The sequence below is a fragment of the Lissotriton vulgaris genome, chromosome 5, assembly GCF_964263255.1.
Source record: "Lissotriton vulgaris chromosome 5, aLisVul1.2, whole genome shotgun sequence".
Lineage (NCBI taxonomy): Eukaryota > Metazoa > Chordata > Amphibia > Caudata > Salamandridae > Lissotriton > Lissotriton vulgaris.
In genome coordinates, this window is record NC_141693.1 from 409,340,855 (window position 1) to 409,367,550 (window position 26,696).

The 26,696-nt window shown below is 42.9% G+C and overlaps 1 protein-coding gene across 2 annotated transcripts in view; it reads left to right on the forward strand.

Moving 5' to 3' along the window:
* Nucleotides 1-26,696, forward strand: part of ARID5B (AT-rich interaction domain 5B) — a 538,980-nt gene that overhangs the window by 420,383 nt on the left and 91,901 nt on the right. Inside the window, exons 1-3 of one of the 2 annotated variants that reach the window (XM_086921776.1) lie at nt 6,759-7,074; nt 10,428-10,537; nt 14,316-14,514. In XM_086921776.1, the coding sequence (XP_086777902.1) occupies nt 7,071-7,074; nt 10,428-10,537; nt 14,316-14,514 (313 nt within the window). In that variant the 5' untranslated portion in view covers nt 6,759-7,070. Of the gene's footprint in view, nt 1-6,758; nt 7,075-10,427; nt 10,538-14,315; nt 14,515-26,696 lie in introns of those variants that run through there. The other variant, XM_086921775.1, reaches the window with a different exon arrangement.

The window sequence follows — 26,696 nt, forward strand, 5'->3', positions numbered from 1 at the left end:
GATATAATTAACTATGATATTTTTGTATATTAATTATGATGTTCATTGTTGTATATCCGGCTGCTGGATCCATTTTCTGACAAATTAATTTTTAAATAGCTGTCAATGATTTGGGTTAGAAAGGTCAGTGTGTATTATCATTGCTAATGAGTAAGACGATGAGTCTAATATAGCCAAATCAAAAATGATGTATTACTTTCAACTCGTAATCGCAGGATGCTTTTTCGTTCCATAGTTTGAGAGAAACTGGTCAATTAAAGCTATTAATCTCTTCTATGAAGTAATACTAGAGAATCAGGTCCTTTGTCCAATTTCCCAGAAATCTGTCAGCCTAGTTAAGAGATGGGGAATGATATCAATAGATTAGATACTAGAGAAAAGTATACAACTATTTTAAATCTTTCAATTAAGGAAGACAGCCCAATTACTCAGTACAGTGCACAAGAGAACCACTCCATTTCTGTATCCTGCCAACTCTTACTGCATGAGCATCTCACTGGCAACAAATCATTAAAAAACCTATCTTTATAAAATCCAGGTCATTACGTAAATAAACCACTCTTCCCCCAGAAAAGTATCTAGGCAGAAGAAAGAGGGGGCATACCTGGGTGTCACCGCTGTGTAGCAAGCTCTAGCAAAGCTTCAATGCCCTGGCTAACATCACAATAATAAATTCCACATAAGGTATTTCCTATATACCCTGCATGATGTACAAGCATGATATAGGAAATCAGAGCAGTCCCTCAAAAACAGATTCATTTCGGGCCTCATGGCAGTCACAGCTGGAACCATTATTTTCCTGCCACCACATCATTTTCCTGGTGCTTAGAAAGTCTCTAGCAGCTTCAGTCTGTGTGACTAGGAAACCTTCTCTCTAGCACTAATCTTTAGCCATGCATAGAACAACAGAAGTCCTCCACACCCAACATGGCCTTCACGTGTTGCAAGCCTAGTCTCCACCTAAGGGTTATGAAGTTAAGGTCTGAGAAGATGTGCACTGTAGGGTGTCCAGCTTTTATTCATGTTTCCTGTATGTAGTACTAGATCATGCTGTTCTGAGTTTCCCAGTTGACCCACTACAGTCTCTAGGCTATTTCTATTCTCCAAATTATGGTTGCGTAAGCATATTGCCTTCTTCAGAATATGTGACTTCATGTCTTGAAAAAGCAGCAGCTGTACAAAGCATTGCATCTGTTTTTGAGGTCCTCATCTTTTCAATGAAAATGGTAGCTCCTGAATTCTAGCCCTCGCAGATCTGATCTAATTTTTGATGCACGTAATCTTCTATTTGAGATGCACTCTTCTTAAAGATGTGGGTTCTTTGGGTTTTCATCTCTTTTTCAGTCAGCTTTTTTCAAACATTCCATCATGGCGATCTAGAGCCCCATATTATTGTTTGCCCCCTTCATCACTAACATTTTATCCTAAATCCTTTTTGCTGTACCATGGAACCCTCTCGAAATCACCATACTGAGCCACACTCTTTGGAGGAGGGCGGACCCCACATTTTAGCTGGTTCACTGCCATCCCTATGGGCTTCTTTCAGAATTAAATTTAGCTGCGTAAAATGCTCATACTTGTCTTTAGTGAAACAGCTGTACTCCTTCCTTGCTGATGCATGTCTTGGGTCTCAGTCTCACACAGGAGAACTGTCTTTTTCACAATGTGAGGCTAATACTGCTGGATATCAGTCCAAAGTGCAACTCCACCTCACCCCCTTCCCTCATTCCTGTCAGTCAGCCTAGTCTCCGATCCTGTGTGCTGCCACCACCTCTGCACTCAGTTCTCCTCTACACTGGTCTGCCAGAAGCTAATGGTGTAGCAAGAAAGCCATGGGCCCAGGTGCAATCAAGCAAATGGTCCCCTTACTTCTGGGCAGTTAATGAAATATAATAAAGAGGATTCAGTGGTCTCCAGTGCCACAGCTCCTGCTGCACCAATTTGCAGCCACGCCCCAGCCTGGGGCCTCCACTGCATCCCTCGGACCAAGGAAAAACTCTTGGTAAATGCCTGCCTAGCACCAATCTCACTCACGAAGCAGCAGCTGTACGCATGGAGTGCCACTGTCTTAAGGTTTGTTGTGGGCCTCCAGTCCAGTAGTGTGTTGGGGTGACAGGCAGCCTCTGAACTAGCAGAGGTCCTCAAAAGTGAGGCCTCGCCCTCTGCTTGTCAGGTCCCACCCCAACTCTCACTCTGAGCATCAGGAACCAGCTTAGACATGGAACTACACCTGAGCAGTGCTAAATTTGACCCTGGGGTTTCCAGTACTCGGCACTGGCACTTAATTGCTGGGACCCGCACTTATGACAGCTGCCACATATTGGTGCGGTTTGTGCAATTTAAAGATGAGGAGAAAAAATGTTGCTTGTTAATTCAATAGACATTCAAAACAACTAGTGCCTGCCACCCAAGCTATTCTTAAAGCTTCGGCAGCCTCGAACAGTCTGAATTGTAACACTTGCATCAGTGTGATGGTTAGTAGTTGTGTAAGTACCGTGGCAATGTGTGGTGCAAATTGCAGTGGCATCCTAACGAGGGCCCCGGCACTTATTTTTTACAAATTAGGCACAGCACTGGAGCCAACCAACTAGTGTGACTGGCCATGCCGGAGCCTCGTAAGCTATGTCCCCATAGGACATATTTTAGAGAACAGCATAATTTGAGTGTTTCAAGAATTATTTTACTGAAAGATATAGAGAGGAGCAAAGTGGTGCAGTTTTCACATCTCTGTTTATTAGCATTTTGAAGTTGTGGGCACTGGTTACGCTATATTAAAGATAGTCGCATCACAGAAATAAAAAATAAGGTTGTGCATTCGTAAACAATCATGTACTCATGAGTAAGTAAGTATTACTTTTATTTGATTTCGTTAAAAATCATAAAAGCATGCGAAAAACACATATTACATAATAATTAACTGCAGTTAAAATCTATGAAAATGTAGACAAGTAAAAAACATTATCCTTTCGTAAGCTTTGGTCGCAACAACAGTTAAAATGATAACATATACTCATGAAATAAAACATATCAAGCAACAGGTATGAAATTGTTACTCTAGGTCAGTGGGCATAAAAATAAAACCGAAGGACCAGGCCATCTTGCTTGCAAAGCTACTCCCAGAAGAGGTTATGCCATGCAAATTAAGCTGATGAGTAATAATTGGCACATCAGGTGAGACTCCAGCTTGCCTGCGATTTGTATTAGTGTACGTTTTAAATATCAACCATGTTTTTTTCACATTTCCGCATTTTATCAAGTATGAAAGTTGATAGCTTTTACATTCTGTACACCTTCCAGTTTTTTACCAGTCATTACTACTGAGCTATCAGAGCGGTGGGTTGGTGCTGCCAGAAGTGTGCTACATCGAGCCTGACAGCCAACAATAAATACTTTTTAAGCTTTCCCAACAATGTGATGACTGGCTTTTCCAAACCTCATTCTACTTCTGTGATCTGCAAAATTACCCTTTCTAGACTTCCTCCTATAGCCCTCCTTGGATCACCCCAAACCTCATTTTAATACTATGATCTTCCTAACAACCCTTCTAAATTCTTCCCTCACCTACCCTCCTGTGACTCATCCCAAAACTCATTTTACTACTATGACCTCCCTAATCCAGTTCTAGGGACTCTTCCCTCTTCTATTCCCTATTTTCCTTTTCAATTCACTATACTAAACCACCGCTAATACTTTTTGGGTTCCGGAGTAGCATGCTACTCACCAAAAAGTGCTTTAACGCCTCGTCAGGGGTGGTAAGCGCTATATAAATAAATTACCCGCGGCCCTGTAGACTGTGTTGGCAGAGTCTGGCGGCGGTAGGTCCACTCCTGTGACTGATTGGATGCAGAATAAGATTTCTGCCCATTATATCTATATCTTTATATGCATGCAGAACAACGACATCCCAGGTAACCAAGGTGTTGGTCACTACTGGAAAGATGTTTTCTGTGACTCTGCTAACACCAAAACTCTCCATTCATGTGCTGGGTTGGAGAAATTTCTACAACAGCGTAACAGGCATTTACACCTGTTTTGGAAGGCAATTTAGTATTAAAGAAGCAGCTGCAAATATGTGTTTTCCTGGTTTTTTTAATACCTAGTGCCCGAGTGCACAGATTGCGTCTGAGCAATGCATGGCGGGTTTTCCCTCATTTGCATTGGGGCTACGACAATGCAAAAGAAGTATTGCCTTTGCTCATGAACCACATTCTGGGGCACCCACCAAAGGCTCCTGCACTGAGTACTCCCAGGAAGTGATCCAGTAAGTCCATCCTCCAGTTACCCCTTGAGAAGGTGAAAAGAGGCTCGCACAGACAGCAGTCACCCAGGAGGGTGCATTGCCTTACCTCCTCTGGAGGTAGTCATGGATTGCCATTGTAGACACACAAAATAGTGCAACAACTGTTGCACTACCTAGATCTGTTCAGCGCCCTGAAGGGTGCCCATGAGAAGGGTCCAGAATGCTCCCACCTGGGTAGATGCATTGTAAGCTGTGGCCCAATAAAGTTGTGGAGGGCCAGTGGGACAGAAAAAAGTGAGTGAGCTGCTGCTAAATGTTGGCGTGGTGTGTGCAGCACATACAATTAATTACTGAGATAGTGCATTCACAGTTGAAATGTGTGGGCTTGATTGTTGCCTGCAAGCTCTGTGGGTACACACTGTTGTAAGGATGTATGACGTTACAACGCATACCATTACAACTACCTACCATTACAACGTGACCATTACAACGCATACCATTACAACGCATAGCGCTTAGAGGTGCTGGATAGTGGTAAGTATAATTTACTATTCCAACTCCAGTCCCCGTGGACACTAGGGAAGGTGTTGGATAGTAAATTAAACTTATTCCCTATCCTAGAGCGCCCCCCAGCGCAATGCGTTGTAATGGTATGCGTTGTAAAAGTTGCGTTGTAATGGTAGGTAGTTGTAAAAGTTGCGTTGGCCGATACGAGCACTACCTCCCTGGTGCGGTGCACGACCGTTGGCTGATGCAGCCCCGCCCACCGAATAGAAAGCACGCACAGCGGCGGATTTTGCACTGCGGTAAACGTGTTAATATGTTCCCTCATCCTTGTTTAATAAAGGTGGGCGAGCCACTGAAGCCTCGAGCCCGAGACTTGGATCTGGCTGACGTCAAGGTCCTCTTGTACCCATGAAGTGAGGACTCATGTGCCTCCTGCCTGCCACTCACGTTCTAACTTTATGAACCAAGAATTAAAGACAAAGCATTGACCTTTCATGTAAAACAGAAGAGGCAAATAGACACCCACCTAGTGGACAAATTTCTCAATGTGAACCAGAAAACCTAGGATCAGTCCTGGTTTCCCAGGGTGAACAAAGTGTTTGGTCCTAGACAAATATTTTATTTCATCATGCCTCCTTTTTCTTTGTTATCACATGCGGCAACACCATGAAATACGTGAGTTCAGGATCTGCGCTGTACAAAAACCTCTTGTATTTGATTTATTAACCTATAAACTTGCTCCATGTATTATAAGATTGTAGGTCATATATAGGTGCATGTCTCGTCAGGGGTCATAGGTGCTATAGAAATGTAATTACAATACAATGCCTGACCTCATGCTTGCCTATCATTTCACCAAATGGCATTTCCCTATGATTTGGGAGGCCTAAAGTTTTCTACGTTTATGTTTAAAAAAAGTGATACAATCTGATGTTCTAAGGTGAAGCGCTCCCGAATGTTAAAGAAAGACACTTTTTGGGATTTTAGAAAGACTGTATCATATTTCAACGTGAAATGTGTTGCACAATTTACAAGTCAACGGCAAAGCATCGGGATGGGCTTTCATGGTACTGACCCAAGCAACTGTTTTATGCGCCTGCTGTCCGTAAAGGGAATTCATATTTCCTGATATTTTTCTAGGTTACTGCTTTATAGACAACACATGGCAGAAACAGGAAGAGACAATTCTTACTCAGTGTTTCAGAGGTGTACTATCTGGAGAAAAAAGCAATAACTCTGAGAAATATTGGGAGAAATAAATTCACTTTACACCCCGAAGGCACATAAAAGAATTGCTTAGCTCTACCCTGCGCCAGAAAAGCCCATAATGCTAAATCCCAGGCATGTTCATGGCTCGGATCTCAGGGGTATTTAGAGTCAAGCCAGACCGCTGGCTCAACTTTTTAGAGCCAATCCGGCCCTTTCCTCGCCCTGCTAATTTGCTGGCTCTCCCGCTTAATTTGAATCGGTGGTGCCGTTATTTTTCCTGATCATGAGTGCCCGAGAGAGCGAGAAGGGAAAACAAACAAATCGGAAAGAAGGAGAAAGAGACGGAACCCCGTCACAAGGGGAGGATAAGAAGGAAACTGCAAAGATAAGATAAAAGGACAGGGTGCGTTTGGTAGTGGATTAAAAATGTGTGAGGTGGTTTCCAGACAACGCAGTCTTAGTATTCGGCGCGCTGATGTGTAATGGCACCGGCCGCAGGATTGTAAACGGAGCTTCGGGCAGCAGCACTCACTATTTTACACATTAAGCACTTTTCCACCTGTTTTATTCATTAGTAAATCTAGCGTGTGTGCATTCCTCAGACAGCACCCACCTGTGGGTGACTGGGGTTTGTTTTGACTCTTGCTCTATTCACAACTGTAAAGTCATTCAGAATCACTAATGTTCTGCTGCATCCGTCAACTGTTATTATATCAGTCACAGCTCCCGTTTTCCGCTTTGATTTTCCACTGTGATATCTTTAGCAGGTTGTATTTGGCCGCCTGATTCATAGAGCTCCGTCCCAAGCCCAGGCAGTGTGAGCCGGAGGTCTGAATCAGCGGAGCCGCAGCAGAGGGCTCGCGCACCGCACCAACTGGCAGCTAGCTCCTCGGCCACGCGAGCCGCCGCGCTCTGTTTACGTGTGTAATGAGCTGTGCCCAGGGGGAGGGGCGGGAGCCGCGCGCACACGCAGCAGATTCCCGGCAGCGCCTCGGTGCGTGTAGGGCTCACATCCACACACCAAGGCGAGACTTCCGAAAGCGGAGCGGGCAGTCACATGCCGCGGAGCCCCGGCGAGCAGCGACTCCGATGAGGCGCACCCATCTCTGAGGGAATGGGTAAATAATTATTTTTTTGAGTTTGCTATAACAAGTTTTTTGGTGTTTGATGGATGCTCCGGCGAGCATTGAGGCAAAAACTTTAAGGACAGCAGTATAGAAGTGTGATGCGGTTTTGATGACTCTACTTTCTTGAAAGGGGTCGACTTTGAGTACGTTTTGAAGGGAGTGTTTTTAAAATGTGTTTTGTCTAGACATGGTGATCAGAAGCTGCCCTTTAAAAAATGTATGGAGCTAGTTATTGTGAATGTGTGTTTCTGGACGGGTGGTGGTGTGAGTGAGCCCTGTTAATGGACAGACAGTGGGACTTTCCTGTTAACTGTTACTGCAGGCGGATGGGTGGTGTGTGCCGCGAGCGTTTTGGGAGCGTGTCCCGCATAGCACCCCTTCGCGGTGATGATGCCAGGCTGGCATTGCCAGCCTCCGCAAGACTGCCCGGTGCTGAGAGAGCTGTGTGTACAGCGTTTCCCCACCTTTCGGACCCTTCTGTTTGACTATCACCAGTCGAGAAACCTGTCATTAGGACACACTGCCTATGGTTAAGGGGCTTCCAGTGCTTTAAATGGGCCGGTACTGCCCGGTAAGGAGTACCGGCACTATTTATTTTGAGAGGGAGAGTACCGGCACTTTTCAAGACCGAGGCAATACTTTTAATTGGAGAGTACCGGCACTTCTCAGAAACAAGCAGGTACTCGGCTACAGAGTACATGCACTTCTATTTTCAATTTCAAGCACTGGGGGCTTCATACAATAGGACTGTTGCTTCGCTGACTTTTTTCCCCTCCTGTTTGTTAGTGTTTGAACTGTTGGCAGGAAAAGTTTAACAATCTGGGAAATATTTCAAAGTGAGGAGATTGGCGAGTTATTGTTTGCGCTGGCCAGTGGCTGACTCGACGGCTCTCATGAGCTGGAAGGAGTGAATTATTTCCACTACATGCAGGGGGTTGAGCAACAAAAGAGGATGTGCTCGTAAAACAGAAAAAAAAAAATGCACGCTGAACGAGAAATCCCCGTTGCTGCGGACTATCTGCAGCGCATAGATTTGCCATGCTTCAAAATGCTTACTTGGCACTCAGGCTGTGAAACAAACAACACGTAAATGGAACAAGGTCAGGATGACATTGCATTACCCTGCTCTTTGGGGGACAAAAATAGAAAGCCGGCGTGGGCTGGGAAGGTCTTTTGTCAACATGCTGCATTATTAGCCCCTTATACCCCAGGCATTCAGAGAATGTGCTTCCAGCATTTGGAAAGGTGCACCCTGCTGACATTATAGAAACTAATCTCGTATCGATGGCATTTAAATGGCAAATTTAAGCAGCCACTGTCATTTATGCTTTTAGTAACTTGGACTCCACCTCACCATTCATAATACTATTTCCTGGAGTTGTTCCTGCTTCTCTTCAGCCAATGAGATGACAGGCCCTCAGAATGTCATTCACTGAACTGCATGCTGCATTGTGGCAGGGCTTTTCATACAGTGATCGGGTCATAAAGGGGGTTTTCAGGCAGTCCATATGTTTTACATTTTAAAACAAGGTGGTGACGCCTGCATAACTTATTCATGAGTATGTCGGTAACGCCTCCATGCGTTGAGTACAGCTGAAGCTGAAAGAGAAAGTAGAAGTGCGAATTAACAGTTTAAATGTGTTTCCAGGTTTGTAATTTAATGTACTCATGGGTACACTACGAACATGAATTTAAATTGGTTATGCGAAGTACAGTAGCCAGTGGTGTGTCTGTGGAATGACCAGGGATGTGCAATGGAAATATACTTGACAGCAGAAAGCAGTGACTTATGTGGTACTCTCAGAGGCTTGTTAATGGATTTGCAACTGACTTGAATGGCGAAATATGGAAAAATGCCCCTCAGTGTAGTTTTAATATGCCATAAATAATAGTTTTTCAGAAATTGTTAGGTTAGTGAAGTGGAACAGCTTTACAAATGCTGCATTTTCTGAACTCAATCAACTGTGTAATGCATTTATAGTGAATTGATTGTGAACTGACTGTAGGTTGTAAATTACACACGTGTAAACATAAATTATGCTTTGTATACCTTCCTCTTACATGTAACTGGACATTTGTGCAGGTAAGTTGTACAATGTGTACATACGCTTGAGCCATAGTGAAATGTTTGTGAAGTGACTGTAGGTTGTAAATTACACATGCGTAAACATAAATTACGCTTTCCATACCTTCTTCCTACATTAAAGCCAGACATTTGTGCACATAAATTGCGCAATGTGTACATATACTTGAATCTCAATGAATTGTTTGTGAAGTGACTGGAGGTTATATATTACACACATGTAAACATGAGCTGACTGGAGGTTGTTACTTGTGAGTTAGGCACACGTGTAAACATATACAAAACACAAAACTACTTCAGGGTAACAAAGTCCCAGCTGTGCAATTGCAATTCAGACTTTCTTGAGCAGAAGGTCCTCAAAAGATTTTTGAGACGTTGTCTCACCCATAACTTATCAAGGCATGCTTTATCATTTGGCGACCTTTCACACTGTAGTAGGAATAATGCCACTCCTGCGGACTCGACCGAGACAAGCTATTCTTAACCCTAGGAGTTCTTAGAAATCTATTGTCAGGACAATCCCTTGGGTCCTGATAGTTTGGCAAGAAATCGCTTTAAAAATACCTAGGGGTATACTCAACTGTACTTCACAAGTGAGTCGTTGTTCACCTTATGACCTTTAGTTTATTGTTTTAACCATACTAGTGTGAGAAGCCGCCAAGTGATGAAGCATGCTTTGATAAGTTAAGGGTCAGACGACCTCTCACAAATCTTTTGATAACCCTCTGCTCAAGAAAATCTGAACTGTGATTGTTCAGCAGTGACTTCATTACCCTCAAGTAGTTTTATGTTACATATTCGTTTATAGTGGGATATTCTTGAAGTTGAACCTCCTACTCTCTGTTTAGGGGAACACATAAACTAAGCTTTTCATGCCTTACTCTTACATTTACCCAGATATTTGTGAAGTTACGTTGCACAATGTGTACAAAAGCTTGAGTGTCAGTGAATTGATTTTAAGCTGACTGGAGGTTGTTAGTTACCCACATTTGTAAACATAAAGTAAGCTTTGCATTCCTTACTCTTACATTTTCCCAGACTTGTGTGCATAGGATTGGCCCCAGAACCATTACCTCGAGAATAAACATGCTCTCTCCCGGTCTCCACAGTCCTATTTATAGACACTCATAGTTGGAAATGAATAGTGGTATTAGCAAAACAGTCACAGATCTAATTTATTTCTTATGCTTTCGCTGCGCTTGGCTGCATTTACTAGGAGAAAGTGTGAGCTCACATTAAAATTGCACCCTCTTTGTTTCAGCCCCAAATCTTAAAGGCCGGCCTCGCAAGAAGAAACCCTTTTCACAGAGGAGAGATTCATTTAATGGAGTGAAAGATTCCAGTAATTGTGATGCCAGAGCTGTTGCCAAGGTAAAAACTCCCTCACGAGTTCCCTTTTTGTGTTCAGGTGAAGTGTTGTCCCCAGTAGTTCCAGGAAAGGCCTGGACCTCTGAATAGGACGTTCTAGGTTTTCCACCGCATTCAGCTTTTGGCTTTGCTGCTTCTCCGGAACAAAGAGAAAAGATGCCGCTTGTTTATAAGTAGGCCAGCTCGAGCCCTGACGTCACCGAGTGTTCGATTTCACTCTCTGTAACACAGTGACACGCTGGAATGATCCACCGAGAGCAAAATAAACACGATGGGCCCGTCGCTATTAAACACACGTTCGCAAGTCTGTAAGGTCAGCCAGACGCTTCAGTTAGTCATTCTCGCAATGAGTAATTGAGACTCGGGGACATATTTTTAATAGACATCGGCGATCGCAGTTTGTCGGGGTCATTCGGATGCTTGTTCTGTTTAAGGAGCACGCACGGGGTAAACTTGTGCAGTCAGTAACTTAAAATGATAGTCAGTTCTTATTGAAGAGCATTTAGTATTCTCTGAGGGGGCAGTTTTCTAAATATCAGACTCGGGCATCTGAATCTATTGTTAGGAGCCAGTCCGTTGTCAAACATGTTCTTAGAAATGTTTAACTCCAGTTTTTTCATGATGACATGGATATATTTTCTGCCTACGTCACTATAGGCGTTGTTGAAGTTTGGAATAGTTTAATAAGTACATAAACTATAGACCCACAGGAACAGAAAGGAATATGAGCTACTACCACAGTCACAGTTTTTATACGGCGTGCGCCACTCGCAGGGCTAGATTTTCATGGAGCTTCAAAAGATAAGCAAAATGCAGCATACCATCTTTTAAAAGACACCTGACTGTATACGAAAGTGTGCAGTATTTTATAGACAAGATCACTCCAATAAAATGTCACATTTTCACCACAACCTTTGAAACATTTCTATGGAAAAAAGCACACGTTTTCAGTGTGGGTGTTTGTAATCTTATTATCACTTGTACCTCTGCTTGCCCTGGGATCGCCCGTAAGTTAACCCACCACGTTGGCATACTTTTGTATGGAATAAACCTGCAGCAAACTTGTCCCAAAAAAATGGTGTTGCATGATTATTTATTCCAATTGCATGCTAGGCTCTGCAAAGGTGGGGTGGGTTCAGGGCCGGACAGGGAACCAAAACCGGCTCTGGCAAACTGCTCGGCCGGCCCCCCTGGAGGGGCAGGGAGCCAAGCGGTTTGCGAGGGCCGGTTTTGGGTGATTTTGTTACAGGGGGCCGATATTGCTGACCCCCTGCAACAAAAACGGCCCCAGGGCCCCAAAAGCGGCCCCCACCCTGGAGTCCCACTGGGGAAACGCCCGGTGCCCGCACCGGCCAGTCTGGCCCTGGGAGGGTTGTCTATATAGGCACTATGTCTGAACCATTTGCAGGGCTCACCGCAGCAACGCATGTGGAGCTCCTCTGCTTTCTAATCCAAGGAAAGCCTCGTCATTAGAAAAACGTGCGCAGTGGAAAAAGGAAGCGAAGTATATTTTGTGCCCCTTATAGTCGTCATATTAGCTGTATTACGACTGAACAGGCCAGGCCTGCTTGGTTATCATGTAAATACATTTTGTAACGGCACCACAGAGCCCTAGAGAGAACGGGGCTTTCGGCCACAAGCCCCGTTGGCCCTCCCTTTGCTATGGGCTTGTGTTTTATTCGGGGTGACCCATATCATGATTCCAAGTTTTCCATCACAGGCAAGATCCGAGTCACCCTGTATTTATATTGTATTGTTATGGCATTTTGGTCCATGCCTACTTGGGTGGTGGTAGCATGTTCAGCGCTGTCCTGCCCTATAATATAATTGTAACCACAACTGTAGACTAATGTTTATGATCAATGAAGGTTGCTATAATTGCAAATGGTGAAATATATTGTAAGACAGTCAGTATTACAAATGAACTATACCCAAACCCATAATGCAAGTTTCATACTCAGTATTTGTGTTTTTGTGAGACAGACTTGAAGTAAGGGCATTTGTATGTCAACCAGCATTGGCAAAGCCACAGCTCTGGAAATGCACTAATGCTTGTAGTGCTAGCACATCAGAGAGAGATACTCGTGTGAGGTAGCCAGCAGGAATGAATTGAGAGAGCTACAGTTGTAAAATAGTCCATCATGTATTACAGTGCAAGCTCTCCAGTGAAGGTGGAAGGACACACCCAAACCCCCACTAGCATTAGGTGAGAGACTGATACTTCCCTGGAATTAGCCAAGACGTGATGGATGGTGTCTGCACCCAATGGCTAAAAGAGGCTGGTCAGAGAAAACCAGTTTTTGAAAGGGGTGGATTCTAAGCCTGCTCTCTCCCTCTTAGAAAGACAGTTATTTAAAGGTGCTGACTCAAAGCCCATGCACTGTAAATTGTACGCAATAGGTCTGTGTGACAGCTAGGCTGTCAATATAGAGACCAAAAAACGAAGGGAGGTGTTGAGTTTGAGGGTTGGTTCCGTATCAAGGGTAAAGAGATTACAAGATAATGAAATGGTAAAAATTGAGCAGATGGACCATCAGCTTCCTGGAAGAGTTGGTGGTTGTTTATTTGGCCACAGCCTGCATGTTAAGTACACCCTAGACTTATCAGTAGATCAGACATGAGGAGATTAAACTGCACATCTTGTGATGAATGGCATCAGTTTTTGCACCAATTTCACTGAATATGCACTTTTTGGTCCGTCCGTATGTGCTGCCAGTTAGTCCAGGTTGAACCAAAGCTGGACAAATTAAAACTATTCAAATTATGGAGGAAATCAAGATTTTTCAAACTCTCAAACTGTTCATGATGCAAGGTTATGGCGATTCTTTCCCCGCAACTGCTTTTCCACTTCACAGGTAACAAAGAAAACCAATACTCCATGCACTATTCAGAAACCTATTTAGAAGCTGAACTACCTCGAATCACATCAGATTTAAAAGGCTTGGTTCATAGACCCACTAAATGTCTCAGATATCCAATAGATTTGATGAATCCCACACACCTTAAGATGATTTGGCCCAGGATTTGAGACAATGTTCGCAGTGTTAACCAACACACCGTACTTGTAGACTGATGAGGATAGAGTGACTTCCCCTTAAAAAAGTAGGTACAATCTGTGTAGCTGGGTATCACACGTCCTGTCATGAGAAACATGACTTAGATCAGCAAATGATTTGAGCTCTTTAAAATGTTAGCAGCTCATTTCCAAGTAATAAAGTCAAATAAACAAATAATTGGTAGATGTTCTGCTTTAGATTGTTTCCTGGTCTTGGTTTTGTGGAAAAATGTTGGCAGTGAGTACTCTACAACATGCCAACTGATTTTTAAGAGATTAATTCAATGGAATGCTATTAAATGGCTTAAAGTTAGAATACTGACATGTTTCTAACCGTATTGACACATCACGCACTCAAAGCACTGAAAAACATAAAAGCTTAACATTTATATTTCTTTTTCCTTCTTCGTAGAATAATTATATTTTGTTTTGCTCCACCCTGCCCCTGTGGCTTGGTTCTACTTGTACGAAGCTAAATAAAAGAGAAAATCTGATAATTTACAGCACACAATATATGTTAAACATAGAAATTACTCCATAGTATTCCATGGTAATGTTTCCCGAGTAGACCCAACCACAGTTTCTTTTGGTTTGTATCCTGCTACATGATGTATAATTAGGAAATTGAGTTTGAGTACCAGTGTTATGCTGTTTTTACATGTGCATGTGGAAATGATTATAGACGTTGCTATCTTGGTTTAGTCTAATAATAGTGTGTTCTTCTAGGTAAAGTGTGAGGACAAATCAGCTTTGCTAAAACCTAAGAGTAACAACAATAATTGCAAGAAACCGACTGAAGAAAGTCTGAAGGTTTCCATTGGAGAATGCAAGGCAGAGGAGCAGAATTTTCTTGTGGCACTTTATAAATATATGAAAGAAAGAAAAACGCCGATAGAACGAATACCATATTTAGGTTTCAAGCAAAGTAAGTATATGATTTAGCTTAAATACCTAACTAAAGCAGTAATGACCAGAGAAAGTTTTAAAAGTATTAATACATTTCACATAGTGCAATTTGTAGTTGTGTGTGTGAAGCAAGCTGTGGCAGAAAGTATTTTGTGTCATTTATTAACAGTTATGCAGGAGGGGAAATGGGTAGGATCGCAGTGCCAACAATCCAAACCCGGGCAGCCTTCTTGGATAGACAACAGCCTGGGGTTCACCTGATTCTTGCTGGTGATTTCTTCACCAAATTTGAGCCCCTTGAAAACAATGTTGGAACCACAGTGGAGGAGGATGAAAGATGAACTGGAGATTGCCCTGGTCAAAAGATGGACACGTCCTGCCCTTCTGTTAAAGGCACTCACTATCGAGTTTGGCATACGTGCAACAAATGGGAGGACTAAATCTGACCGTAAGGGTGCATATACGTTTAACAACCATAGATCCAAGAGTCGCATTGACTATGTAATGGTTGATCTGAAACTGTGGCACCTAGTTAACAATATGACTGTATTAGAAAGGGAATATAGGGATCATAACCCTTTATGCTTCACAATGAAGGATCTATTAAATAAGTTGCAGGTTGATAGTCAACTCTCACTAGAACTAGGAACATTGAAAACACAGCAGATAAACGCTGCCTTAAATGGCGGCAAATTAGTGAGAAACCCTAGCTTTAGCTACTATAAAGAATGATGCTCTAGAATTGTGTTAAATTATTGCACTTCAGAGAGGTAATTAATGATAAATAAGAGGATATTGAGATGCATACAAAGTTCTTAGATGATATTGCCACTCACTTTGTAGCTCCCAGTGCAAATAGAAAGTCAGCCCATAGTGGTGGGAATAGCTGGTTCAATAGCTAGTGCTGAAAGCTAAGATGCTTATTAGCTGAGGCCATAAGCGCAAAAAACTCCCCTTTAATAGTATCATCTAGAGAAATGTACTAGTTGTCATTGGCCAGTGCCAAAAAGAGTGGGACGACAAGAGATGGCGAGAATTATTTAAGACATGTGTGTCTAATGAATACTTTCAGTTTTGTAGGTTAGTGGCCAGAGGAGAGCATACAGCTGGGTTTGAGCCCAAGAACCATATCCCTTGTGCGCATTGGTTCAATCATTTCTCAGCACTATATTCCGATGATTCTATAAACCTGGGCAAAACATCCTTGAAAGTCATATTGATTCAATTGAATTCACTACCTTTTTCTAGGGATAGGTTTGTTTTTAACTCATTGGTCTCCTTTTCTAGAGGGAGAGCTAGCTGCTGGTTCAGATAGCATTCCAGAAGATGTCTATCTCCATGATATAGATGTATGGACAAACTATATACTGGTGACTGCAAACAAGACAGCCATGGGAACTCCTATTTCCATGGCTGTCGGAGGTGGTTCCAGTGTATAAAAAGGGAATACCAGCCTGCCAGCCAACTTTAGGCCTATTAGTTTAATTTATTGCCTACAGAAAGTTTTATGCAAATCGTATTAGTAGAAATTTAACAATGGGTAGGAAGCCCGTTGCAAGCAGGTTTTAGATCCAAGACATCAAAAATTGATTGAGTCTTCAGATTTGCTATCTTATACTGGAAGACAGCCTTGATTGGCAAAGGTGACCTATATGTCTCATTTTTTTGATCTGCTCAAGGTTATGGTCAGTCCTGGAGGAAATGGGGATGCCCCTTGACATATTATCCTTGCTGGTTAAATTACACAATAGCAACTTTGCCCAGGTACCGTACAATGGGGCTCATAGAGACAACAAACGGAAAAACTCCTGTGTTGAAGATTGTCCGGCAGCGATGTGTACTGGCTCCTTCTTTATTTTCTTTATATGTAATTGGACTGGTACACTATCTCTTAAGAGTTGAGGCTGATGCCCCATCTTTTGCAAAGGGGAAGATACCTTGATTGTTGTTTGCTGACAACACATTGTTAATTTCTAAAACACTTAGTGGTCTGCATAAACTTTTAGCCAGCTTCAGGAGTTTTTGTTCGTAGCATTGCCTGTAGATAAATGCAGAGAAAACGACATTTATGGCTTATAACCATTGTGAGAGGTTTATGGGAAAGCTGTCCCTGGGGAGCAAATTAATGGGACTGGCATATTCATTTACATACCTGGGCATTAAACTCTCACCAAACTTAGCTTAGGGCCAACATATTAATATCGCAACCATAAAACATGAACAGAGAACTGATGTAATCTTAAAAGAACAGCATGTCTCTCATACTAGGTCTGTTGCGCCCTCGCTGAAAACGACTTGATGTGGGGAAAAAAAGAAAGGCCATTATTGCTGCTAAATTATTTTGAGGGTTTCTCTTTTGATATGTAGTTTATATTTTTTAAATTATTTTTTACTGTGCTTTTATAGTTAGAATTTTGTTTAAAGTACATTGATTCTGTAAATGTGGATCTTGAAGTGAAGGTTAACCTACTCTGGTATTTGTAGTTAAGGTTGTATCATTTTAAGAGAAAAAACCCTTTGTTTTGTTAAAAATACATTCTTTATGTAGGAAGGGAATTTGTTGAAGCTGTTAAGGTTCACCAAGGAATAGGTACTGATTGAATGGTTATATTTTGAATTCTATTTTGAATGGTACAAACACGAAAATACCATTGAAAATGTGTAAGTCCCTAGGTAAGCTATCACGCCTGAATCCTGTAAACTCAGATTGGTACACGTTATGCTGTGAGCCATATATTAATGATGACATACATTTTTTGTTGCTATAAAGTAAGTCCATTCTGTATTTCATATGATAAATTGTGGTAATAATGATCCACCATGCAAATTTGTAGCATGGTTACTCACATAAAAGATTAGCTAATCACACAGTAAAGGGTGTGTTCCTGAATCATCAAAATGCCAGTGGTAGGAAAGAAGCTGAATCTTGTAAGTGGAAGAACAACAACACTGATGTCATTACTTGGTGACAGGAACATTCACATGTGGCCTCAATAGACAGTCGTCCCTTTAGATAAAATAATGATTCATAACGCTTTTATGGTGTTTGGGTTGAATTATTGGACTGAATTTATGATGCAAATTCATAGTAAAGTTCTTATGTGGTTTTCTTCTGACCTATGTCCATACTTCTCTCAGAATGAACTCTTGTTTATAGGCTGTGTATTGGTTTGGTTAAGATACTCGAGTAATATGAATAGGTATTTAAAAAAAATTCAAATACGTTTATTCAGTTAACTGCTTCGCCGCAGCGGACATTCCCCCGGGGTGCGGCCGAGTCCGACACGTGCGCAGATCGGACGGCCCGACCTTCCGACTCACACTCCCACCGTGACGTCAGACGGCCAGGGGCCATCCGACGCATCGAATAGGTTAATATAAACCTTAACAATGTTCACATACAAGCATAATTCATAATTAAAAGAGCATATAATAAAATTGTTAATTCCTTGTGCCAAGGTAGTTGGAGTAATGTATGCAATGGTTGTTCTCAAAAGCTAAAAAGATGAAGTCTCGATCTTGAGATCGGGCATAAAATATTTGTCTCAAGTTAAATGGATGTATACAAGTTCAGCCTATTAACTAAAAGAATAGGAAAAGATATTGTAATGTTGTTTGCTTTTGTATTTCTATCTTTTATGTATTTTATCTGGGTGTTAATTTTTAACATGTAGTTTTGTAGATCTCTTAAGTTGATATAGGTATTAATTATTGATTGTTACATGGATTATATTAACATTTGATGATATTTTGTGCATACATTCAATTATGATAAAAGAAGAATGTGTCCAAAAGTCATGTCTGGTGCAAGGGGGATAAAAGTCTTTGTAATGTCACAAGTAGAAAGGTTTGTTCAGAGAAGCTTCATGTATTTCTCTATTTTCCAAAATCTGAAACCGTCTGGACTAGATGACACAGATTTTCAGTTTTCCGGTCTCTACAATGCATGTCAATAACCATGAAATTCTTTAATATTTTTTACAGAGTTCCAAATAACTAAGTATTGCAATTAAATACATCACTAAAATGGGCATATACTTGCATGTACCCTTTGCTTGATAATTCCAAAGAAAATGCACTTCTCGTTATGAGCCCCAATGTACCCCAATATAGGCCTAGGTAGATGCACGACCTTTTACCTACATTTGTCCTACCTTGCTCTACGTAACGGCTCTGGCGCTGACCTTTTACCTTAGTTATGTGCTGAATAAATGTTGTGTTGTTTTCTTCGAAAACTGGCCTAATTTATTATGCATGAGGATTCTTAGTATCACAGCAGGATTACCAACTTCTGCATGATAACTCTGTACAAAAGTCACCAATATCATCATCCTTGAACGACAGGCCCACAATACCATTCTAGGTAGATCCCCTGAGGGTACCTTTTGAGCATATAAGCACCACATCTTCGCCGGGCAAACTAGAGGAGAAGCTTCCATGCCGACAAGAGAAGCTGAAGTCCAGGTATGCAGAAACTCCAGCACACAGGGGTCTGACATCCCTTGCGGGGTGTCCAACTCGAGACCAAGACAGTGTCCTTCGTTCTTTTCCTTCAGGAAATGGGGTTGGCTCTTTCCTAGGGGAATTCTTGGCTTTTCACCTACATATATGTCAGGTACATTTAGCTAGGGTATGCATCTTAGGCGTGCGCTTAATTATTACTATGTATCTATAGGTCTGCATTTATTCACTGTTTTAGCACCATGGTTGAATTCTACCTTTTATTTTCTCTGTCGGTGCTTGCAATCATATATATCTGTTTCCGTGTAATGGTTGTTGCAGCACACGTCTTTTATACTAGAATGACGCTGGTTCAATAAATACTTATTGAAAACGTCCCCATCGTTTATTCTGTGTATCTCTCTGAAACAGTGTGAGCACGAGTGACTGAACGAAAAGTACTGTGCTGTTTCCACAATCCCTGAAGAATCAAGGGTTGTCCTGTTCGATAGTTGCCAGAAATTATTCACTCCTTGGTGTGGGTAGGGGGCTTATAGTAGCCCTGGGAGCTAGCTGGTCTAAAGGCTAACATATCCTTAGGGGGTGTCTGGAATCAGTCTGGACACCAATCCCTTAGTTTATCTTGTCTATATGTGCAGATCCTATGTATCATTAGGAACTCAACGACACTCTCCCTGGTATTCACCTCCTCCACTCTCAACCTCAAATACATCCCTTACATGCCGAAAGCCACCTCCCAGAACTGCCCTGCAACTTATGTTTTTCTACAAAGCAAAACGCCTTTTCATGCCAGTCTAAACCTAGGACAAGCTAAAAGAATTTTTTTAAGTTAATTAAATCTAATCATTTGCCATATGATCATGGTGACTGAGTACAAGGATTACATTGCTCATTATATTTAAATAGTTAAAGTAACCTGAATCTTTGGGGGAAATTGGTACGTAGTGACAACAAACCAATCAGGATGATGCTAAAAGGGATTTTTGCTATTTCTCCGGCGATTAAAGTGGAAGATCAGGGTAGCAGAACTGATAATAGTAGTACTTAATGGGACACAGTGGAATTTGAAAATATGTATACTGTCTTTCCACTGGCTATGGTGGTAGCAAAATGTACTCCTGTGGTCTTTCAGAGACTTACTGCTTCAGGTAACTTTTCCCTTCACCTCTTTAGGTCTCAGCTCAAAAGGCTTGAGTACGCACCAAAAATGTAATTTGAGTGATATGATGTAAATGAATGGACTCGAAATCCTTTGGCTCGAGGGTGATTTTCTTCTATTGTCTTAAGTCATGTTACATTACCAAACCAAACCAAAAAACCTTTATTCGGTATTTAAAAAATACCATAAAAGTACATGTTAGTACAGTTAAAAAAACATTTAAAATACAATTCCTGTAAATCACCTCACCACAACAAATACTAATTGAGAACAATTAACGGTAAATTCATTCAGCACAACCCTCTTGTGTTTCTTAGCCTTAGTGCAACCTTAATAAAATTCATGATACAAAACAACGTTAGAGGATCGTTAACCATTTGTAAGAATAATAAAGCGACCTTGGCATGTCTAAACTTGGCCTGTTTTAAAATACCTACTAAAAAATTCCGCCTAGGTAATGAATAAAATGGGCATAGTAATACAAAATTAAGGGTGTTCTACGGAGACCGGTTGTCGCAGCCACAGGAACCCTTCTGCTCAACAGTTAAGGTAAAACCGGGCGGATCGGCCAGTAAGTGATGTAAAAGGTTGAGCCTAAAACGAGTAATTAAAAATCTATCCTGCGCATTAAACATAAGAGCAAGATAAGGTTCCATGCCCTCCCCTGTCTTTACCAGACCATGAGCTCGGACTGTAGGTTTGCCTCCTACCAGAGCTGCTCTACGTGAGGCTACCTGATCCAAGAAAATTCGCTTAACTCTGTTTTTATCTTGAGGGGTAATTTGCATTGGCTTTAAAAAAAGGTCCTTACTACCAATTCCCTCAAAAGAAGTCTTCACGTACTTTAACCATGGGATACTCATTCCTTTATCCTTATCGAGGCAATCTCTGATGATTTGTCTGCTCAAATCTGCCTCCGGATTAGTCCAAATCTTTAACCATGCCAAAAGGGGTCTGACCTTTATCTGGTCCTCAATATATACCCTGCCCAATTCCTCATGAATAATATAAGCGGGTATGCTGTGTGGGGTTTTAAGCACCTTTCTCAGGAATTTGTTCTCCTCGATCTGTAGCTGGTGGGCGTTAACAAAACCCCAAACTTCGGACCCATAGGTCGCTTTCAAACAGCATATTGAGCTATACAAATTCATAATTTGCTCCGGGGACCACCGGCCCAACCTATGCCCATAATTCGTGATAGCACCGGTCAAGGCCACTAACGTAGTACACCGATCATCAATTAATGTTTTAAAATTTAAAAGCCCATCAAATAAAAGACCAAGATAAGAAGAGGTCTGTACCTTCCCTATTTTATGCCCCACAGCTGAAGCCGTTCGTGACGTCAGACGCCAAACTTTGTGCTACTGCTGCCGAGAAGGAGCTGCTGAGGCTTCCAGGGCTCCCAAAGAGGCAGGAGAGGTGGCGTGCCGCGAGGAGAGGAGAGGCCGAGTTAAGGACTTGAATTTAATAAGAAAAGACAAGGGGGGCCGCGAACCGGGAGCTTGCTGCACGCTGTCATCAGAGCCGACCTGTGACCGACCTGTAACCCATTCCGCTTCCCTCCCGCCGCCGCACTCTTGTGACCTGTGTGGCCGCCGGGCGGAGGGGAGCCAGGACTGCTAGGACTACTGGTCCCAGGCTCCAGTGCGGGCGGAAGCAGTTTGTCGCTAAGGATCACCTCCGAGTGTCCGCATCGCGGGAGCACGCCAGGGCTAAACCCGGGCAAAGGGCGGGCCGTCTGGGGACAACGGAGGACAGGACGGCCTACCCCCCCTTTCGCCTCATAAGGAGCAGCAGACTGACTACCGATATACACCCCAAGGTACTGTTATTAATAAGTGGGCCAAACAGCTGGGACTAGCGCCTGAGATTTGGATATTGCTATCTCGTGTTTTCAGTCAACAGCATGAGCAACAGGGGAAAAAAGCCAAAATGCCTGCCACTTGATCAAACACTAAATTGCAGCCAGCAGAACCCCAGCCTTTACCCACTTTGACTGCGATTGATAAAATGTTGCAGCAAACGATCGGGGTGGTAGCCACTGCTATTCAGAACACCGAAAGAAGGCTGTCACTAACTCCATCATTCATTCTCCAAAACCAGGGAGGGAACACCTCGATCACCATGACTGATGCCCTAGAGGCTAATTCCTACTTATCATCATTTTACGTAGACCTGCCTTGTAGCCAGGTACCTCTAGAGACTTCAGCGGATGCCCTGGACCCGCCGATCATTTTAACATCCCCATCCCCACTAAAAATACTGGAATCCTGCAAAGCACGTCCCAGGAAAAAGAAAGAACATATCCCAAAGAAATCGGGCAAAAGCAATTTGGTAAATCACAACTTGGTGACCCCAACTGCCAACCCATTAACAGCGTCACCAGGCATTCCCTGTTGGGTCACCAATATGGTGGCTGACCTACAAGCATGCCTTGAGAGGACTATTGTGGCCCAACTTAAACCCTTGGTCTCAAAACTTGACAAATTAATCTCGGTCGTAAACGCTAAGGGGGCTGGAACAGCAGAGACAGCCAAACGACCGGGATGTGTCGCATCTCCAGCACTTTGCACTAAATTCAACAATACTCTCAAGCGCGGGGAAGCTGGGGGGAAAATTCAAGACAAGGAATGCTACACCAAGATCTGCCCTCAATCAGTTGCCAACAATAAATCTACCCCCAGAAGCCCAACTGTACGTGGTAGCACTTGCAGGTGTCCCATCTTTAGGCGAGGGGAAAAGAGAAAGTGAGAGCGAGCTAAAAAACAAGTGCATTCAATGGCTCAGCGTTAACAGACCTCTCCCGCCTAATGTCTCGGGTGAAATCTTATCAGCTAGGAGAGTAGGCTGGGTTGGGAGGGGCCCCAAGTCAGTAGCAGGAGATGTTATAATTTTGAATTTTAGGGACGCCACTGCTGTTGAATATATCTGCAACGCCCTTCTTCATAGTTTTAATACCCAAATTTGCCCACTACACCTTTCCTATTTCTACCCTACCCCTGGACTGGAGCAATTCCACCCCAAAAGAGGATACAATAACAGGGGCCGCTACCCCCCACCCTATTTTATGTGTGCCTATTTTATAGGAAAACTTCTTGCAACGTTTAGTTCCAGCTAACATGACATAGGATTTAGTCAAATTATCCGATAAATCTAGGGTGTCCATGAAACTAACAAACCCATCTATCAGGCACTGAAGCCCCTTTGGGGTGCGGGCTAGGAGTACTGCGTCGTCTGCATAAAGCAGCACTGGGATAGGTCTAGTGCCTACTCTTAGGGAATCCACCTTTAATTTACCTAACGCCTGTTTTAGATTATTAATGTACAAAGAGAACAGGAAAGGGGCCAGAATGCAACCCTGTCTGACCCCACTAGTACAGGGAAAAGGTGTTGTGGTACCCCCCTCCAAATTGAATCGGACTTTAGCGTAGGTGTTCCAGTGAAATGCTCTCAAAATATTTACCAGACCCTGGTCAGCCCCCAGTCTGTTCATCAGAGCCCACAGCTTCTCTCTATTAACTAGGATGAAAGCTGCGGTAAGGTCCATGAACCCTAAATATACCGCTTCATTACTGGCTATGGTGTATTTAGCCACCAGTAAGTAAAGGTTTAGACACTGGTCCCTCGTCGACCTCCCTGCCCTAAACCCATATTGGACGTCAGTAATGATTTCCTGTTCGTCCGTCCAGTCCATTAGGCGCTTCAAAACCACTCGGCCCAGGACTTTAGCTGTCACATCAATCAGCGATATAGGGCGATAACACTGAGGATTATCCCTGTTCCCTTTTTTTAAAATGGGAACTATTATTGCCGAGGACCATGAGCGCGGAAGGCCAGTTGCAACAGCCGCATTTATCAACCTTGTAAGAATCGGGGCCCACAGCTCCACATTACTTAAAAAGAGGTCCGGGGGAATTCCATCCGGTAATGGTGCTTTGTTCTGTGTTAAGCCCTGGATACCCACAACGATTTCCTCCAACATAAATTCTATCGTGGAAACCCACTGGCACCCCCCTCCCCCCCTCCCCCCCTCCGAGTCCTGACTATTCTCATCCATATGGTTATACAAGCCTTTGAAGTGGTCTAACCATTGTTCTGGCAGGATAGTTGTACCAATTTCTGGGGTGTTAATGTCCTGAAAACATGGGTTATTTATTATTTTCTAGAATGCAGTCATGCCCCTTCTGTCTGCTCCGTCCCTTAAATCTTCCCAGGCTTGTGATTGAAGGGAGGTCTTCCTACCTTTGACCGCCTTTTTATATGCAATCCTACACTGCATAATTCTTAACTTGTCCTGTGGAAGGGATTTCAGGCTGAGTTTTAAATCTGTCTGTCCCCGCGAACAATCTTTGTCAAACCATCTAGGGGTGGTGTTTTCCCTCCCATGCGTGGTAGACTTTTGTAGCCCATCTATGAGATGCGCCACTACCTCAAATGCCTTTACCAAAGAGGGCCCCTCCACAGAAAGGTCAAGGCACTCCCCAATCGGTTCTTTTCCTTTGTCCATGAGAGATTTGTAGAAGTCTTCCCCATCGACTTTGGACCATCTAAGTCGTCTACCCTGGTCCGTTACCTTCTCGATGCTGCCTGCCACCACCCCTCTCCTTGCTCTTCTAAAGGGCAGATCTACTAACTCAAGAACTAGAGGGTTGTGGTCGCTAAATTCACTCAGCTCAATCTCGACCCCTCTTATCCAGTCTTGAATACTCTGGAAACCACAACGTAAACTATGAAAGAACTACAACCTCTACCCTTGAAGGTTGGGTTAACCGTTCCCTCCCTCCCTATTACAGCCAAATCAATGGTATGTTCAAGGGCATGGCTTATCAGGACCCTGCCTAACTCAATCCCCTCACCTGTGCTCAAAATGTGGGCCTTCCTCCACTGGGCAACGAGACCAATCTTCATTAATAGGGGTTAGGTTGGGGCATAAGTGGCAGTTAAAATCCCCAGCTATTACCACGAACGGGGCCACCGCCCCCTTCCTCTGAGCTAACTCTACACTTAGTCTGATATCTAATTCACCTATATAGATCCATTCGCCTTAGCTGATGTGGCATTATGCAGATTAACCATTATCACATTTAAACCATTTATATGAAGCCCAAGGGCCAGCATGTTGTTTGTGTTCCAGTTTAAATTGGACCACGCTCCCTCCGTTTGCAGGTCCACAAATATAATTAATCCTCCCCTTGCTCTCCCCGAAACTGATTTCTGTGCAGGCACCGAAAAACACTTCTACCGCTAAATGAAAGTAACTACAATCTACCTCCCAGGTTTCCTGTAAACAAATTACCTGGAACCCGGTAATATACTGCCTCCATTCCTGGTTATCAAATTTAGCTGATAAACCAGCTATATTCCACGACACAAGTTTAAACCCCCCCTGAGTTTGTCTCATTATGGGATGAGGAGTGACAGGGTGATTATTAACTATCCTTTTGCCATTTAAACCCTCATTAACCATGGCCGATGAGGAGTTAAAGAAGTCTGTTCCGACCCCAGTGTGTCTTCTCTCCCTATTGGCCTTACCCGGGGCCCGGGGTAATTTCCAGAACTGGAGAGGCTACCATGGAATCAGAGGGACTCATAACAAGGTGCTCCGTTGTTAGCACAACCTCCTTTAATGTTGGTAAATTCAAGGGGTCATTCTGGTGCCTCCACTGAAAGCCCCATTTTGAACTATCCTCGTGACTAATGGACACATTCAATGCCGGGTAAGGAGGTGGGGATACAGCCTGGGGAATATTAGGCGAGCATCCCTCTTCCTGTACATTAATATTTGCCTGCACTCCAGTCAACTAGAGTAAATTTGGCATCAGTCTCCTAATGCCAGAACGGTCAGTTGCCAATGAGAGGAGATGTGGCCCATTAGTTAAGTTGCTGACATTGAAATCTGCAGACTGCAATTCTGTCCCCTGCTTCAGCATATCACCAGAAACAGTGTGTGGCTCTTGCCAAATCACTTCACCTCCCTGTGACTGAAATTAAACGCATGTATGAACTAATTATGTAAAGGGCAAGTTTGCATTGTGCTGCCTAGTAGCCTGCTAGTTACTTGCCCCATCCCTCCTCAATCACATCCTATTTATGGTAATCTGGTGTCAACAAGATCTTGTGCACCATATTGCTCTGAATAGAGAATCTCGCTTTTGAGAGGCTTCTGCTATGATACAAATATTCTCCATAATAAGAGTTACAGTTCTCTTTGGTGCCAGATCTGCTGCACGTGGACTACTTAAATAAAATCAATACAAATTTCCAGAGTTGAAGTCTGACTTTGAGATATTTTAAGGTAAATAGTTATCTGCCTGAATTCCTTATTCTGATAAAAGCTTGCATGATCCTGACTTGCTGATATCACATGCAGCCATATGAAATTTCGATCAAAGTTACTGCTAAAATAGAGGGCGAGTCCCTAGTAAATTTTTGTTTGTGTCCCTCGATTGCACACATTGTCTCAAATTAGCTAATCTGGACTACATTTCTTCACAGTTGCACATTCCTGGAAATGTTAATCTGGAATTATTTGCAATTTGCGATTAGGGTGCTGTTAGTCTCATGTACTTGACAAGCTCCAC